This window comes from Peromyscus leucopus, chromosome 12, assembly GCF_004664715.2.
Source record: "Peromyscus leucopus breed LL Stock chromosome 12, UCI_PerLeu_2.1, whole genome shotgun sequence".
Taxonomy (NCBI): Eukaryota; Metazoa; Chordata; class Mammalia; order Rodentia; family Cricetidae; genus Peromyscus; species Peromyscus leucopus.
In genome coordinates this window covers 13,152,968-13,167,567 of record NC_051073.1, presented here as the reverse complement: position 1 = coordinate 13,167,567, position 14,600 = coordinate 13,152,968, and the positions used below count along the sequence as shown (strand labels likewise).

Genomic DNA, 14,600 nt, shown 5'->3' with positions numbered 1-14,600 from the left:
AGACATGTACATTGTATTTAGCATCACAATTCACTTGTGTCTGGATAGATATGTATCATCAGCTAAAGACTACTAAACTCCAGCCCTGGTCCATTTCTTTGATCCACATCACAGATTCTGGTCACCATGTATAATATTATATTTACTCATTTATTAGTTCACCCCAACTAAGTGTCAATTTTTGTGTGTTTGTATATACAGGGTCACGTGTGTGGGTGTCCAAGTGTGTACAGGGTGAATGCACATGAGTTTGCGTGTATGGGGAGGTTAGAGGACAATCTCAGGTGTCATTTCTCGTGAGCTGTCCACATCGTTTTTGGAGACAGGGTCTTTCAATTTTATCTGGAACTTGGGTAATGCAGGCTGGCCACTGAGCTCCAGAGATCTGCCTGCCTCTGCTCCCTCAGTGCTGGTACCTGTGCTATCGTGTCTAATTTTCTCTTTTATGTCGGTTATGAGGGTTGAACTAGGGTCCTCATGATTGCACAGCAAAATAGTTTAGTAACTGAGCTCTCACCCCAACTCAATCTTAACATTTTAGTGTCAAATGTTTTTCTCACCAGATATTATCACCCTGCTATGACAATGTCCAAGGTTTTGCTTTCAAAGAGTTTGCATGTCAAAGGGGAGACGACAGATAATCCTGATTATGAAGAATACAAAATGGGTACAAAATGGGCAGAGGAGGGGCAGAGTGAATTCTGACCAAAAAAAAAAAACTACTCAAAGTCATCTCAGAGTTTGGGTTCTGTAGTTATATCTGGAAGAATGTAGACACTTCCACAGAATAAGCAAGAGAATCATGTATCCCCTAGGTCAGCAGGTAAGGAAACTAATGTTCTGTGTTCACATGGTAGTGAAGGGCTCAGAGGGGTTGTTTTCTAAAGCATGTTCATGAATTCAGATCTGCTTCCAAAGTGATCATCAGAAAGTGATTTATGAGAAGGTACAGAAGGGGGAATCATCTCATTTTGTTTTATGTCTCTGGATTTTAGTCAGAGAAAATTAAAACGTCCATGTTTCAGGCCATGGAGACATGGAAACAGATCTCTCATTCATTTACCACCCACAGCCAAATACATGTGAGAAAATGATGTTCCTCCACACCCAGAAGTCACTCATCATGGCTTAGTCAGGGAGAAGCCTAGCAGAACAACCGAATTTGTGAGCTGCATTAACGGCTCTCCGGGCTCCAGAGAAGGCAGAAATTCCTACCACATTTGTGTGGCCTCAAGCTGTCCCACAACTTATTGCTTCTATTTTTACTGATGATATTGTCTTAGGTTAAGGAGCAACTTGATCCATGAACATTCATCTGGAAACTTGTCTGGGAGATTTCTCAGTGAAGATTACATAAGCATCTTGGAATGAATTGAAAACAAAAGGTTAGAATTTGGGACTGGGCTGAGACTTGTCTGTAGAGGTGTGCAGTGAGTGGTATGTGGTGTGCTTCTTCCTCTGCTAAGCACAACGTGCAGAGTGTAGATGAAATTTATGGGGAACACAAGCCTCGTGCGTCTCTTTCAATACCGCGTAGGAATGCAGCATTTAGTTAGCATGGCCTTTGGTAGGTGCCAGATCCTTTCTTCTATTGTCACTTCAATAAAAGCAATTCGATTACAGCTGGACACAGGCCTGGGATTCCTTTAGCTGCTGAGTTACTATGTTCTTGTTAGAAGGAAACATTTATTTTTCTACATCAGTTGAAGTCCAAATAGCAGCCACAGGAGAATGTGATAAAATACCTGGCTTGTGGGAAAGAGTACCAAGATGACCCCTGGCACCCCTCTCCACCTATTTCTTTCTGTGTCCTAGTGCAGTTCCTCTTATTTTATGTGGACTGAACCCATTACCCTGATTCTAAGCAATAGGTATAGTAGAAATAGTGGGCTTTCATTTCCAAGATAGTTGAAGTTTCAAAACCCTGTGATTGCCATTCTGCTGGTACTCTATACTTACTTCTCCCTGAATCTTCTCATAGGCTTGCTCTATGGGGAGGGCCAAATGGTAAGTAAGAAAGTGAACACAGCCCCTAGCCAATAGCCAAGGTACAGAGGAGGTCCTTAATCCAAATGCCTTCAAGGAACTGATTCTTGTCAATAACTCTGCCTGGGAGAGAGCTTAAAGCAGACTTCTTTAGCTGTATATTGATATGCTGCAGTTTGGGAGAGCTGTGCTGGAAGACCCAGTTGAAACGGAGATATGGTGTTTCATGCCACTCAATTTTGGGGCGTTTTGTCACACAGCCATAGATAATTATATCATTGATTATAGGAACAGCATGGCTTTGGGTGGAGCACAAAATGGAAAGTGAATCTGTATAGACACGAATGTCTATGTGAGTCACCAACCTAGAAAATGTCTGTGGGACAGTTGTCTTTCATGTCCTGCTTGTATTAATTGCAACAACCTGGCAAGAGTGATGTTGATTATATTTTGAAAGACAGTGATGATATATACATCACACACACACACACACACACACACACACACACACATATATACACACACAGACTCAGAACATATAGTTAAAACATGGCTGAGACTGAAACATAAATCAAAGTGTCTTCACTCTTAAGATGGGCTCATTTCTCAATATGAGGGGGAGACAAGGGGTAGTGGCAGGCTTGGAGAGGGTAGACAGCAGGCTGCCTGAGGATCTTTTTTGTCACATAGGTCACTTTCTGTTCTAGGAGATCCTGACAGCTTGAAAGGAAACCTAACACAGTGGAATTAACCACCATGAAAATGCAGTCTTATTACTTACAGACTGTGTCTATAATCAGTTAATACATATTTCACTTTCTATGCAGGCTCCAGTTGAAGATCTAGAAGTCCTTTGATACTTCTGTGGTGATTAGCAAGAAAATCTGTGACTTTAGAATCTAATGTTAGGTTATTTTTATGAAACTAAAAAAAAGCAGAACAACAAAATATCATGAACAATGAATACATGCAACAAAATTTAAAAACAAAGAGAAATAATAGCATCCAGCACTTCACACTTTGATACTGATATCATCACCTGGGTGCTAGACCTACATCATCTGCAACCAAGATTTGTCAAAATGGGCTTTGCTAGACAAAGACAAGATTGGAGTAGTGTAGGTGTGTGGTGTGTGTTGCTTTTGTTTGATGGAGACTAGCAGATTATAGAAAACAGAAGGAATAATGTAGTGATGCACCTTAAGAAGATGAGGCTGGCCCTGAATACTCTTGTGGTATCTAGGGCTGAGCTGGCATTTGCAGAACTGATTTGACTCTGAGAAGATACTGAGGTTGTCTGACCAGCTCCAACATGACACTCATGGTCTATCTCTGGCCATTAGCTCATTAACTCTTGCAATAGTTTTCACATCTCCATTCTTGGAAGGAGCTGAGAGGGCATCGTTGCTCATTGGGCCTCTGCACTGTACAGCCTATTTACGATACTTCATTCCCACGATATTGAAGGACATTACAATTAAATGATAAAGTTAACAAACTCTACAGTTGGAGATGACTGAATTCTTTAGAGTCTCCTTGTTACCTCACAGTTTTCACAGATCTTTCTAGTGCACCATTATATAAAATGACAGACACTGGTCACACAAGGTGTGGTGGTTTGAAGAGGTATAGCCCTCATAGACTCATGTGTTTGAATGCTTGACCCATAGGGAGTAGCACTATTAGGAGGTTTGCCCTTGTTAGAGGAAGTGTGTCACTGTGGGAGTAGGCTTTGAGGTCTCAGAAGCTCAAGTCAGTTTATTCCCTGCTGCCTGTGGATCAAGTAGTAGAACTGTAAGCTCCTTCTCCAGTGCCATGCCTGCCTACATGCTGCCATGTTTCTCACCAGGATGATAATGGACTAAACCTCTGAAGTTGTAAGCCAGCCCCAATTAAATGTTTTCCTTTATAAGAGTTGCCATGGCCATGGTGTCTCTTCACAGTAATAGAACGCAAACTAAGACACAAGGCTGCATAATTTGAAATAGGGTTAGTGAGACTGAATAATTTTTTCAATTCATTTAAATCTAAACATAGAGGTCCAGAGGCTGTTATTTTATTGCATATTTTTAAAATTTAATATGGGCTCACATGGATAGATATTTTCCAAGTCTCAGGCTCCAAACTATAAATTTTGCATATATTCATCCAGTTTTCAGAAAACCCATTGAGGCCCATTATATCATTCATATTTCATAGAGCAGAAATTTAGCTATCAGAGATAAAATAGCCTTCCTCAAATCAGGTGAGAGATGGGATTACAAAGTCAGTGTGGCTCCAGACCTATTTCTTGTGCAGAGAAAAAAGGCCAAGTCAGCAGAAATAGAACAGAAGAGTAACGACATAAGACAGAATGTGATTCTTGTTACAATAAGTTCTTTTTTAAATTTTATTGCTTATTATAAACAATTTAGCCATAGCAAATGTTAGTTTTTAAATAACCATAATCCAAAAATTTACACCAAATATTGTTTTCCTCCAATATACATCAGTGAACTTTAAACATCTATGATATATTCATTTGTTATTATGACACTACATAAAAACAGTAAAATCCTTCATCTATTGTAAATGTATATGTTTGTGCTATACCTTAGAGGAAGCCATGCACAACTCAAAGAGAGATGGTGCAGACAGAAATGGTCAGGTAATATTTATAGAACACAGGAGGCACATGGTGCATCTACATTAGTGCAAAGATGAGTATTCCATTTCAACAGAGTTGCCTCTCCATTTTTCCTTAGGAACGTGCAGTGCATTTGCAAACAGCATCCTCAAATCCCAGAGACTTTGGCATTGTGAATTATAGCTGTAGAGCAGTAGAAACTAATCACATTTTCAGAAGAAAAATAAATTAAAGCTTGTGTACTGTTAACACTCTGCTAATACTTCATGCAAGGCAGGGAGCCTCTCACTAGAACAGCCAGGAACCCCTGAAGGCTTCACATCTTCCTGAGATTATCCTCGCCTAAGCCAAGCAAGTCATTCAAAACAAATCTAGCCTTAAAACCTCACTGTCGACCATGTTCAGTCAGATCAACACATTTCTAATGTAGATATTTGATATAATAAAAGCCACTGCTCACTCGTATTAAGTTTCCCAACTACAGGCACAGATTCCATAACTTATACTGTAAGATATTTCTTTTGGTAATTTATCAAATTTCTTAGTGTCATTTTGGAATATCACTGAATCATAATTATGATATTGGATTGAATGTTTTAGGTTCCATTTTAAAGTGACATAAAGGTCTCATCATCTATCCCCAGTGTTCAGCAAACAGTTTAAAAGCACACAAAAGGATCCATGTAAAAATACAAATGTTAAGGTCACTTGCAGTAGACTACGGCACATTTGAATTATTTATTGACTGCTTTTACACTTCATAAAAATCTGTACTTGGGTAAAAGACAATGTCTCATTACTTACTTTTTCCATTAATTATATAACTTCTCTAAAAGAATAGATTTTAAAGTTTATAAAATGTAAAAATTGGCTATTACATTTGAGTATATGTATATCTATAGAAAGAAATCAAATTTTATTTCCCCCTTTAAAAAAAGTCTGTTGTATATGGTCAAATTCTGGCATTTTATTACTGATATAAAATCCCTGGGAATATCTGGTTTCTCACCTTTTATTCCACAGTTGGAACAACTTTCATCACACCAGTGACTAAAGCCAAGTGCTTTTTAGGTGAGGTTAGTAATAACTAAGGAGACCTTAGCTACCAGAATCTGTTGAGTACCTTTGATTTTATTTAAATAATCAAATTAATGAATAAAATCCATTTACTGTTTTCATTGCTGGAGATACAACTGGTCTCTTCACACCTACCTAAAACATAAGCAAAAAAATTTGAAGCTCAAAGGACTGATCTGATATTCATTTTAGATATCCTTTCTAGAATATTTCTTTACTACATAGCCAGATTTTGTTTGGAATCTTTATGGCAGGGATCTTCACAAAGCTATCTAGTCAACAATAATGCTGCAATTGTTATTTTGTTTTCACAGATCTGTCTTAGAGATGGCATCGGTTTGATCTGCCCATATCAGTAACACTTCTTCCATGTCCCCAGTGAAGCTGCTTGTCTTTCTTATAAGGCAAATTTCACAAGAGAATCACAGGAATACTTTTTGGTTTTCCAGTGCACATGAAAGTTATGTTTATACTGTAGTACAGTTTATTAAGTGTCTTCAAAGCAATATACACACCCATATTACAAATATTGTATTGCTGAAAAATGGTGACTAGCACCAGAGCTTTCAGCAGGTCCAAATCTTTTTGGTGGTGGTGGGGTGAGTGATGCTCAGCTATTAGGCTAGTGGTTGCTGAAGCTGGGTGGCTGTTGTTCCTTAAAAGGACAGTGAAGCCTGCTGTATGAGTTGAAAGTTCTCTTCACGATAGGGTTTTCTGCAGCATGTGATGCTGTTTGGTAGCTTTTAATGAACAGCGCATCTTCCTTCAAATTTGTAGTCATCTCTGATCCTGCTGCTAACTTACCAAATAACTTAAAAATAAACCCTTGATTGTCACCTCATCTCGGCTCACAGCACCTTTCTCCAGGAGGATATTTCATCCGAAGAGACCACTCTTCATTGCTCACGCATAAGAAAGCAATTGTTCAACTGGTGGCGATATCATGAGGTGTAACTGAGTTACATCTTCAAGTTTCATCTGTAATTCTAATTCCTTTGTGGTTCTACCACATCTGTAGATACTTCCTCCACCAAAGCCTTAAAACCTCCAAAATTATGCATGAGGGTAGAAATCAACTTCTTCCAGATGAATGTTAATATTGATATCCTGACCTCTTTAGGAATCATGGATGATTTTAATAGCTTTAGCAATAGTGAGTTCTTTCCAGGATGCCTCTGACTGATGTTGTCAAGCCTCCAGAAGACTCATTTCTGTGTCAGCTATGATTTTATACAAAGCAGTTAGTTATTAAACAGTAAGACTTGAAAACTGAAGTTACTCATAATCTATTGGGCACGGAGTGGGTTTGGGACCTGAGTAAATATAAAAACATCTTTGTCTCTTCATACTTCTCTGAGCTCTTGGGTGATCAGTGCATTGTCAATGAACAGTGTAATTTTGAAAGAAACCTTGTTTTCCCCTGAGCAATAGATCCCAACACTTGGCTTAAAATATTCATTAAACTACATTGAAAACTGACTTGGTTGTTCTATTTATAGACTTTAGACAGAGCAGGTTTAGTATATTCTTAAGAGTGCTAGGAGTTTTAGCTAGTAAATGGACATTGAATACTGGCTTCATCTGAGTTCATCATTTATGTTGTAGACATTAACATGAAAGCCAGCCTGTCTTTTGAGGCTTTGGAGGTAGGATGACTTCTTTTCTCTGGCTGTGGAAGTTGTAAAGGGCATGAATCGAGCAGTAGGATCTTTCATTTACATCTAGACTCCGGTTTGCCGCAGCCATCTTTGTATGTGATCCTAACTGGGTCTTTGGGTGAACGGGCTGAGGCCTATACAGCAGTGCCTTCACTTAGATGTTGCAGAGGCAGCAGCACCTTTCTGTAACTTCAGGAACTGATCTCTGCTACCTTCAAATCTCTTACAGTATTTTCACCTCTGCCAGCCTTTGTAGGATGAAGGCAGTTAGGTCCTAGCTCTGGATGAAGCTTTATGACTTAAGGGAAGTTGGCTACTTGGATCTGCTACCCAGACCGCTAAAGAGTCCTCCTTATAAACACTGAGTCACCTTTCTCTTTCTTTTCATGTGCTCGGAGAGAGACCTTTTTAGTAATTCTTCAAGTAATCCCCATTAGTGTATAAACTGGTATAGAGGCCAGCCTTTCAGCCTATCCTAGATTTGAACAAGCCTTTCTCACCAAGATGAATTATTTCCAGCTTTGAGTTTAAAGCAAGAGATGTATTCATCTTCTTTTAGTTTCAAAAGTTAGAGGTCATTGTTGGCTTATTAATTGGCCTAATTTCAATACTGTTCCCAGAAAAGGGAGGGGGAGGAGCTTTCCAGTGTAACAGACACAACACACACAGTATTTACCAACATACTAAGCTCACTCTCTTATAGGGACAGAGTTCAAAACAAAATAGAAGACTACTGTAACAATATCAACTTTAACTGATCACAGATCGCCACAGCAGACACAATAATAACAACAATGAAAACATGTGAAATTTTATGAGAATTACCAAAATGTGATACAAAGATAAGAAGTGAGTTCCTACTGCTGGATGAGTGATACTGTTTGGTGCAAGGTTACCACAAACCATCATGTTATATAAAAAAACAAAACAAAACAAAAAAAACACAACACTTGAAAAATGCAAAAGGACAAAGTGCAACAAGATGAGGTATGCCTGTGCGCAAACCAGAGTTCCCTTCTGGTTCCTTCCATCCATGACCTCCAATGGTGCCAGGCACAGAATAGATTCTCTGGCACCGAATACATATTTGTGGACAAATGAAATAATGAACAATTCTAGTTCTCCTAAAGCTATATGGAACACACCTGTTTCCTGATGTAGACCAGACAGACTATCCTCTGTTCTTCTTTATTTCAGGTTCAATATTGAAATTTCCTAAAGCAGCATCAATATCAGATGGCCTGCCAAGTGGATTGCTTTAATCTGACTGTGCTTGAGTGGATCAGTAGATCCCTTACTATGTGACTTCAGAGAACCAAGCATAATTCTCCATCTAAGGTCAGCTCCGAGCAGGGTAGGAATCTTGGTCTCCACATGGACATTCTGCCTGAGATATTATCTGTCCTTAACTAGTAGATAATCATTTTTTGCAAGTTTCTAAATTAAGGCATTTCGTTCTGGGTAAAATTGCTAATTGGCACATATTCTGTTGTGGGAGGAGGAATGTTTCCTTGAATTTCCAGGATAAGGAGGGGGTGGGGAGCGCTGGGCTGAAGCTTGTGGGGTTGGAGAGTACGGTGGAGGCAAGTCTGCACAATATTCCATCTCATGGTCATAAGTATAGGGCGGTGGTGTCACTGAAAAGAAAAGGGAAAAATATCATTTGTTTAGTAAATATATCAGTTACTGTTTTAAACCACTGTGAGAGCTACTTTGAGAAGGGAAATATTTTTTATTTTTTTGCTTCCAAAACTATTAGTATTTGTTTAGAATGTGGATAAGCATCGCTGAACAGGTGTGCTCTCTGTAAGGCGGCCCTGGGTGAGGGCATTTGGAGTTGGGGCTTGCAAAAGGCCCTTGGAAATAGGATGTTGAAGGGGCAGAGAGCGAAGAAGCAAAGGGTAATTCAAGTTTGGCTGAAAGCACAGAAGCAGGAGAGTATGTGCATTTCAGCAAAAAATGGAGAAAGGGAGACATGAAAAAAGAGGTTGAGGAACTGGGTTCAGGATCATCATGCTGGACTTGATGTCATGGGTAGAGTAAGTGATGTGGCATTCTTAGGGAAGAAATTACAAAATTTCCTTCTTTAAAATTACTCCTCATATATATTCACTGAACACAATACTGTTTATACAACGGCATTTTCATACAAATACACATTGTCCACTGAACATGTCCTTCCCATGGGCTCCACCCCCTTCCTCCCACCTGCCATTATTCTCCTGCTTCTTGTTTGATTTCTGCTTTCACGTCATACATGATGTTAGGTTTCTGTATAAAATCTAGGAACTACAAATGGGAGTCATGATGTCTTTCTGAAATGGGCTGAATTCCCTTACTGTGATATTCTCCTGCTGCACAATTTCCTCACAAACAACGTAACCTCACTCTCCTTTGTGACTCAATGCATTTCTACTGCATAGGGACCACATTCTGTCCACCTCTGTGCTTCTGGGCCCTGGTTGGTTGCATAACTATTATTGTGATTAGTGTTGTAGTAAACATTGACGTGGAAGTATCGTTGCGGTACTTAGAAAAACAGAGTAGTGAATGTGCTCTGGTGAAACTACCCTCTCAGCAGAGAGCACAGCGGCAGACTTCAGAAATGCGAGGTGATGGAACAGTACGCAAGGGGAATGAGAAGACATTCATGACAGCGAGGAGGGAATATTCATCAAACACCAAGTGGCTGAGTGTAGGGCACTGGGAACGCAGGAAGGGCTAAGAGTGAAGGGAGAGATCAAAGTATTGAGCAGTTAGCACAAGGGCCCCCAGAACTTGCAGGATAAACACATTTGGGGATGGAGATGAGGTATTTCCTTTTCTAAATCTTATTTGAAAATCTGTCTTAATTTTGTTTACTGCAATATATGTCAGTGCCTTTGATAATCACATTTACTATCCTTGATATTGACTTCTCCGGGATACTTATTCTGTAGTGATCCCAATCCTGTCTCCAGGCGAGGCAGAGAGGCACCTGGGAGCTGAAATGGATCCGTGTCTTCATGATGATAAGCCAAAAATAAAAATCATCCTCAGGATCCAGATCCTACTTGGGAAGTGACAGGCTTTAACTGGTCACTATGCATGTAGCATGGATCTCAAGACTCATGTCACAATCGTGCGACTAAATCACCAAGCTTTTGGCATTGCAGTGACAGCAGAGAATAGCTAGCATTTCAGCAAACTGCTCTTCCCCCAAGGACCTGACAGCGTTCTGATAAATAGGCACACAGGAGGCCTCAACCGCTAACAGGCACACATGCACACAGGGGGCCTCAACCACTATGAACATAGAAGCAATGCTTCTCCTGGATCCCTCTGGTGTGCCTCTCATTATAAAGACCCTGACGTTTGGCATCATTTACTGACCTCCCCATAGACAGAGGAAGTGAGAAAAGAGAATTAAGTAACCAGAGAAAAGAGGAATAAGGATCCACCTAAGCGAGGGACGTGTCCCCACAGAGCACCTGCTCTGATGATGAGACACTCCCTACTGCACTGGGGAGACAAGGATCTTTCATCAGTCAGGGAACTGGGCTAAGGGAAGACATCAGCAGAGACACTCACAGCTTCTTTAACCTTCCTTCAGACCCACCTCACTGTCCTGCAACAAAATGGAGTCATTCCTGTGGAGTGCATACACATTCCCTCTGGATTTCGTGCCCATTTCCTGGCTCTGTTAAATATCAAAGGGCTGATACAAAGGTTTGCAGAATGTTTCATGCATACCAAGAAAGGAGGCCCAACAGCCTTTCCATAAACTAGCAGCTCCCAGCGGGCTGCCTGTCACACTGGTTCTTGTAAACAGTGGTTCCACCTTGTTATTATGCTAAAGTTTCTCCCGCCTCTGGTATGAGGAACACAGACTGACTTAGTCCACAGACTGCCTCTACCTCCTCCTCCTCCTTCCCAAGCCCATGGTGCATGTTTATGCATCTGTGACAGCGCAGGTATGCTCTGCTCTGTCATGGCGCAACACTGCTCGTGGACAGTTTGGTGGGAATCCTTACGGTTCTTGCTGCTGTGTGTTGAACATGGCGCTCTCTGCTATGAAGCCATGTTCTTTCAATCACAGAACCTTTGAACTCTGGTGAAATGACAAGGAAGCTGGAGGCTGCTGCTTTGAGTCCTGTTAATCGTGAAAGTGGTGCATCTTTTGTAATACAGGCACTGGAGGATGTTACTGAAATAGTGTAGAGTGGACTGGGTTATCTTTCTTCATGAGAGTAAGGGTTCATAAGGAAGTAGGTATTCTTCCTCATAAGGAAGAAGGTATCAGTTTATTAATTCCTAATTAATCCTAATAGGTTTTGTTCTTTTCAGTTGGGCATATGATTTCTGGAAGACGAGTGGATGCCTTTCTAGAGACGGGATCTTTGAAGCTTTTGCATTCCAATTGTCTGATCTAAGTAGTGTAAATATGCTATTCATCTTTAATGTCAGATACAGGTGTCTATAATATTAAAAAACAGATGTTGACTGTAAGGGTTCACACACTGTAATCCCAGCATTTGGGAGACTGAGGCAGGAGGATCTTGATTTTGAGGCCAGCCTGGGATATAAACTGAGTTCCAGGTGCTTGGTCTATACAGCTGAACCCTGTCTCAAAAATGACTGACTGAATGAATAAATAGAGAAACAAGAAAATAAATACTGAGGGAAGATAATGAGTTTTGGCAGAAAATATGGACACAGAAGAATATCATCCTGAATATTGTCACCTCGGTCTGTTAATGAGGTGTCACACCGATACCTCTGGTGCATTTATGCCTTTTACAATCACATAAAATGTAACATCTTTGCCAGTTCGTATTATAGGACTTCTTACATTGCTGTGTATTCTCCCTGATGTTTTGTCACTGGGTATGTATTATTCCACTTTACACTTCTCTACTCTGAGATTAACATCTTTATTATTTATAGATGACTGACAAACACCTTTTCACAGGAGACTTTATTGTTCTGAATGACTTCTTGGGCATAAAATTCTAGAAATCTTCTGGCTTAAACAGTACTTAAATTGTTATGATTTGCAAATGCATACCACAGTGAAATCTACTTTCAAAAGAATTGTGGAAAAATCCACTACAGACACTGACATGGTGCAGACAGGGTGTCATTTGGTATTAGAAATTTCATGTGAGAGAACAGCTAATGTACCCCATCATTTCTTTGATCAAGGCTGGGATTTACAACACCTGTATTCTGTTGGTGCTTGAAATTCAAACAGGTGAATTATTTATTTATTTGCTCTTGTTTCAGTCTGGTAACTTATAAATTAGGCTCTTAGAGTTAAAAATAATTAAAGTAACAAGCCTATAAATTACACATTTTCATTTTAAGAATAATTTGTCACCTGTGTGTGGTGGCACATGCCTTTAATCCCAGCACTGGGTAGACAGAGGCAGGCAGATCTCTGTAAATTTGAGCCCAACCTGGTCTACACAGGGAGTTCCCGGGGCTCAAGAATACTTAGTGTGGCTCTCTCTCCAAAACCAAACAAACAGCAAAACAATAACAACAAGGTTGCTTATTTTACTACATAATTTCGGACATTCCAAAGTTTAAAGTTGTATATAACAAAATGTATTTTTTCACCTTTATTGCTCTGCAATTTAAAAGCATAAAAGCAGTCTTATTTTCACATATCTGATTCACAACCATTTTATTTGGAGTTTACACTGTTTATTTTATATAATTATACACTTTTTTTTGAGACAGGCTATTTCTATGAAGTGTAGGCTGACAGAGATCTTATAATGTAGCCCAGACTAGCTCTGATCCTCCTGGCTCAGTTCTCTTCTGAATGCTAGGATTACCGAGGTATGGGTCACAGTTTTGTATTTGGTAGACGTAGTAAAGTTTACTTTTCTTCTAAGATTTTAATCTTGGCTAAGCTGAATATCTAAATGGACTTATTCAATAGTCCTCACCATTCTCGGGTTATGTTTTTGTTAGAGAATCTACTTGCTCTATCCCTGTGGACCAGGTACACCTGTTTGTACCAGAAGCAGCTTATCATAATTGTTATTGATTTTAATGGATTTAGTATCTGGTGGGACTAGTGAATCACTTTGTGTGTGTGTGTGTGTGTGTGTGTGTATACATGTGCTTGTATGTATGTATGTATGTGTGTGTGTGAATGTGTGGCGTCGTATGTATGTAATTTATGTACTTGTGTAAACTTTATTTTACACACAATTTTTAGTACTGTTGCTGCAACTCAACCCTCCCCTCTCCGTCCTCCTGAGCCCCACCCAGAGCAGCAAGTTTACACAAAGTCTTCTTCCCACTGCCCCCCCCCCCTCTGACACACCACACAAACACGGCTGCTGGACATATTAGAACTTTTGTTCCCCTTCCTCTCAGATAACATCAGCTCGTCAGCTCGTGCCCTGCATCCTCCTGTCACCATGAGAAGGACAGTCTCCTAGCATGTCCTTCATCTTAGACTCATAATGCAGGAGGGCTTTGCACACCTACTCTGCTGAATTTCCCAGGTTCCCCTCCCACTTTGCTGTGTGCCCAGTGGAAAACAAAGTTGGGTATAGCAAAGTCCTAGGTGCCTTCTGGCTCGTCATCCCTTCAGCTAAGGAAGGAGGACATTTTTTTTTTTCTGTGTCTGCTTTGCGGTGTGTGTGTATGCATGTGTGTGTAGATCAACCACAAGTGTCTTCCTCAATCACTGAGACAGACTCTGTCACTAGGACCTGGAGTTCACCATTGACTGGGCTAGGCTAGCTGGCCAGCAAGCCCTTGGGAGCCTAGCCTGGGGTCACAAACATGTGCCACCACACCTGGCTTTTTACCTGGCTGCTGGAGATTCAACTCAGGCCTTCCTGCTCGAGCGGCTGACCCTTTATCCACCGCCTTCTCCTCACAGCCCTAACAGTGTCTACTTCTCACAGAAACATGAGCTGTTGAGAAGGTATTTGCTGCACGCTCAGAGGACTTTTGAGTTTGGGGAAGGAAGGGGAATTTAAGTAAGGGAATATAAGACTATTATCTGAAGCGGATGAATGTGAACACTAATTTCAGGTTTGTCTCTAATTAAAAATTTGATTTTTTGCATTGACAAGATGGCTCAAGGCAATAAAGGTGATGGCCCCACAAGCCTGGCAACTGAGTTTGAGCCTCAGAACCCACAAAAAACTGGAAGAAGAGAATCAATTGCACAAAGTTGTCCTCTGGTCTCCACATGTGATCTGAGATACAAGCACCCACAACTATCACACAAATACTTGCAATAA

At 40.3% G+C, this 14,600-nt stretch overlaps 1 protein-coding gene across 1 annotated transcript in view; it reads right to left on the bottom strand.

Annotated features, from left to right (window-relative positions):
• Window positions 1–4,342: 4,342 nt before the first annotated feature.
• Window positions 4,343–14,600, bottom strand: part of Cyyr1 (cysteine and tyrosine rich 1) — a 99,065-nt gene continuing 88,807 nt past the window's right edge. The window contains exon 4 of the mRNA XM_028875972.2: window positions 4,343–8,984. Within this exon, the coding sequence (XP_028731805.1) occupies window positions 8,818–8,984 (167 nt within the window). The 3' untranslated portion in view covers window positions 4,343–8,817. The remainder of the gene's footprint in view (window positions 8,985–14,600) is intronic.